This window comes from Vollenhovia emeryi, unplaced genomic scaffold (genome assembly GCF_000949405.1).
Source record: "Vollenhovia emeryi isolate VEMERY1.0 unplaced genomic scaffold, V.emery_V1.0 DF939148.1, whole genome shotgun sequence".
Classification (NCBI taxonomy): Eukaryota; Metazoa; Arthropoda; class Insecta; order Hymenoptera; family Formicidae; genus Vollenhovia; species Vollenhovia emeryi.
This window is the reverse complement of record NW_011967218.1, coordinates 1690396-1694095: the sequence shown is the minus strand read 5'-3', so window position 1 is coordinate 1694095 and position 3700 is coordinate 1690396. Positions and strand designations below refer to the sequence as shown.

The 3700-nt window shown below is 38.1% G+C and overlaps 1 protein-coding gene across 1 annotated transcript in view; it reads right to left on the bottom strand.

Annotated features, from left to right (window-relative positions):
* Positions 1-767: 767 nt before the first annotated feature.
* The window catches only part of LOC105565938 (NAD kinase 2, mitochondrial), a 5630-nt gene continuing 2697 nt past the window's right edge, over positions 768-3700 (bottom strand). Inside the window, exons 2-6 of the mRNA XM_012019549.1 lie at positions 2850-3147; positions 2399-2719; positions 2161-2245; positions 1796-2060; positions 768-1720 (exon numbers count right to left, since the gene is read on the bottom strand). Coding sequence (XP_011874939.1) covers positions 1491-1720; positions 1796-2060; positions 2161-2245; positions 2399-2719; positions 2850-3147 — 1199 coding nt within the window. The 3' untranslated portion in view covers positions 768-1490. The remainder of the gene's footprint in view (positions 1721-1795; positions 2061-2160; positions 2246-2398; positions 2720-2849; positions 3148-3700) is intronic.

Genomic DNA, 3700 nt, shown 5'->3' with positions numbered 1-3700 from the left:
TCACGAACAGTCTACTACAAATTTTGTTGGCAAAAAGAGTACAACGTAGCTTGTCAGCAAATTTGTATATTGTATACAGGGTGTACTAAAACCACCGGATATCCTTTTAATCATAGTGACAACTTTCACAACAGACTTAACGATTCATTCTCGAATTAATTGTTCCTCTTGTTATCTTTAACCATTTTTTTTGTTAACTTTGTGTAGCGTCTTATTAATAAAAGGGAGGGGTTCACTATGATGAATCTTGATCAGACTGATATCCTTCGATTTAGTCGATCTCCGATATTCTGAGTGAACTTGGAATTTTCAGTTAGATTCAATCTAGTCTCCTGCCTTTCTTTATCCTCAAGTTTTCAAAATAACCGGATCATCGTTTTCCCAAAGATTTTCTGTCCCGTTAAACGGTGACTTTGGTTCTCGCTCGCTCGCGAAACACACTTTTATCACTCGTCATGTCGCCGTGCCTGAGCGCGCGAAATCTTAGACCTGTCATTTGTGAAATATAATCGCTTATTATTTAAAAACTATCATAGCCTCGACATTTTTTATTAGAATTTTCCTCTTTAAATTTTCTAAGGAATCTGCGATTCAAAGGATATCCGGTGGTTTTAGTACACCCTGTATATAATTTGTATGTCAGTAACGAAAGAATGTGAATCGCCAGTAGTTGATTAACAATAAAAAGAATTGTTAGTATGTATAAGTTATAATATATTATATATATTATAAAATACTATGAAGACTTTTATCATAAAATGCATTTCAGTTATATTTATTTAATAAACAAATACATCGATATATATACAAATTTGGCTGGTTTGAGCTTATTTGAGCTAAAATATTCTAAATGTATATAAAAAGCACAGTCTAGGTTTACGAATTTAGTTCATAAATTGGACGTTTGGTATTTTTAGGCCCGGTTGTTTCATTTTTTGGCTAACTGTTAGCCAGAAGTTAATCAATTCTCCCTTTTTAGATAATAATATAAAGAAAGATAGAGAGTCAAACTTGTGGTTAGCTGTTAACCAGAAAATGAAAAACCGGGCCTTAGATATGTACACAGCCAATTGAACAATATGAAATACACTACATATAATGTGCAATACAATAAATCTTAAATTTCTTATATTTATATCTATATATCTATACATATACTTTCATATTAATAGATTTAGGTCTTTAAAAAGCATGGAGTTACAATGTTCTAACAAATTTTTTTTAAAATTAAGTAGCTTGCTTGTAGTATTCCTTTCATTTCAAAGTTTTCTTAACACTCAAATATAACAAAAAGAATTATTAGATTATAGCGTTTCGAGCGCATCTGCACGTCTATTCCCATTAAATATTGCACACGTTACGTCCTTGATATTCGTTCATAGAAAATGTTCATTTTAATTTAAAAGAAAATGTGAAAACAATATTTGAACAATCATATAATTTTATATTATCAAAATGCTATTTGAATATCCTAATTCGTCGAAAATTTTTCAATCAAGAGTGATAGTGCGTAACGAGTCTTCGGGACAAGTCTCTATTTCCGCGATAGTGCCGAAGTTGAAGGGGGTCGCTATTCCACCGTCGAGAACTAAGCCTGCGTCAAAGCATTGCGATTTCACAGTAGCTTTCCTACAGAAACCACGAGTGTGCACGTCTTTCGGAACAGGTACCGCGTCGGTAACTATCATATCTCTTATTGAGTAACACAGTTTGGAATCTTCTGTAAAAAAAATGTACATATACTCTTTAGAAAATATCGTTATATCTTCTCATATTATTCACATAACACACTGACCTGCGTCAAATCGCAAGCTGCTGTTGAACGTTGAACAGATGGTATTAATTTCGTCATTGGTGAATTGCCGTTTGGTATCCACGAAGCTTAATATATCCCGCACGGTTTGATGGTTCAGGCTGTGTATAGATTTATACCAAGACGTTGATCCTGTCCCTGTGCTCACGCACAAACCGGAGCCCTTTACTTTTTTATATTCTTTGTCCTCATCGAACTTTATAAGTAAGGAACTCGTCCGTGCCGATAACGTTTCGCCCATGAAAACCTAGCGACAAACACCAGGCCTGAGATATACATAAAAGTGTAAGTCGGATCGCTCGACTTTTAACACACGCGTGCGCATCGAGGAGCATTAATAAACTCACTTCATTAAGCGCCAACCAAGGTAGCTTCCGTTCCTTTGGTAAATCTCTCTGCTTGCTTCCCAACTTTTCGTTCGTATAAAAAAACCTGCGAGCAATAAATGCATAATAATCGAAGCTCGTATCACAGAATGCAGAAACGGTAGACGTAAGCTCCGAGAATGAACTGCCGCTAGGAAAGTATGCGATCTAACAAATGCGAATGCTTAATAACTTAATATAACATTGATATTGAACGTACCTGTCACCAACGATACGGCCTTTCTCGTGCGTATGAAAGGCAGGTAGCCATATTTCTTCTCCCTTCAAAGTGATTCGTATTCGTCTTCGCATAAGAGTGCTGTAGTGCCCCGCCCTCAGCATCTCGAAAATTTCTGGTATGGCATTCGTATATTTCGCCGATAACAAGAGAAAGCCTTCTGACTTCTCAGGGTACGAATTAATGCCCATTATAGGTTTCTTATTATTGAATATCAAATTCGAGGCTAAGAGGAACGTTCCGTCGCCACCGATTGGCAGCACTAGATCCGCCCACGTAAAGAGCGACTCATCCAAACATGTTCTGAAACAAAAATATCACATATATTTTTACTTTAATTTACCTTAATTACGATTAATGCGCATTTCAATCTCGAAGTCGAAAGTTTATTCTCCAAGTATACATTTTCTTCATCGGAGAGATTTAAGCTCACCTGTCTATTATTTTGTACTCCATGTTCAGCTTTCGCAAGAGCTGAGCGACTTGAGCTTCCACAGCTTTGGTGGCCAAGTGGCTGGCGAGTATGGCGTTATAATCCGAGTCCCTTTCGAGTAGCTTCCTCTTCAGCTGGGTCTCATTGAGCTCGGGTTCCCGTAACCTTTCGAAGTGGTACCGGGACAATTTCGCCACGATAAGCACCTTCTTAGGCACAAAACTAGATTCATTTCGAAAGAGGAGGCGCAGACTTCTGTGTACTTTGGCGGAAGGGGCCTGTAAAAGCCGCAGCGTTCCTGAAAACGAATCGTGACTATCAGCCGCTGCGATTAACCTGCCCTCGAACGCACGTCGGATATCAATGACCGATCTCACGCGTTTAACTCCGTAGACTCGAGCGGAGGCTGTTTGCAACATCTATTTTTATCAATTTTAATAACTGCGAACCAATTGATTGGGAAAACAGTTTGAAACAAGTGTATTTACGAGCTCATACTTTTACTTCGAAGTCACACGTTAGTGAAGCTAGGTTAAACGCTTGATTAAAACGTCGCGCGTGTTGTTCGACATGCGACAATTAAATTGATTCAACAAAAAAATTAATCGTTCCCGTTTGAAGACGCATATGTTTTGGAGTCTTCAATTTGTTGGCGTATTATATCAAAATAGATATACGCGAGAGGCGTGTATTCTCATATAAAATGCGACGTGATAAAGTCTCTCCTCGATTGCCTTTGACCCGATGCGTATCTCCCGCAGATACGGGCTGGTTGCCCAATCGCGTGGAAAAAAACAGTTTACGGGACTCGAGAGCTGTCATTGAAGCGTCGCGAGACGAACGTGCTCCTC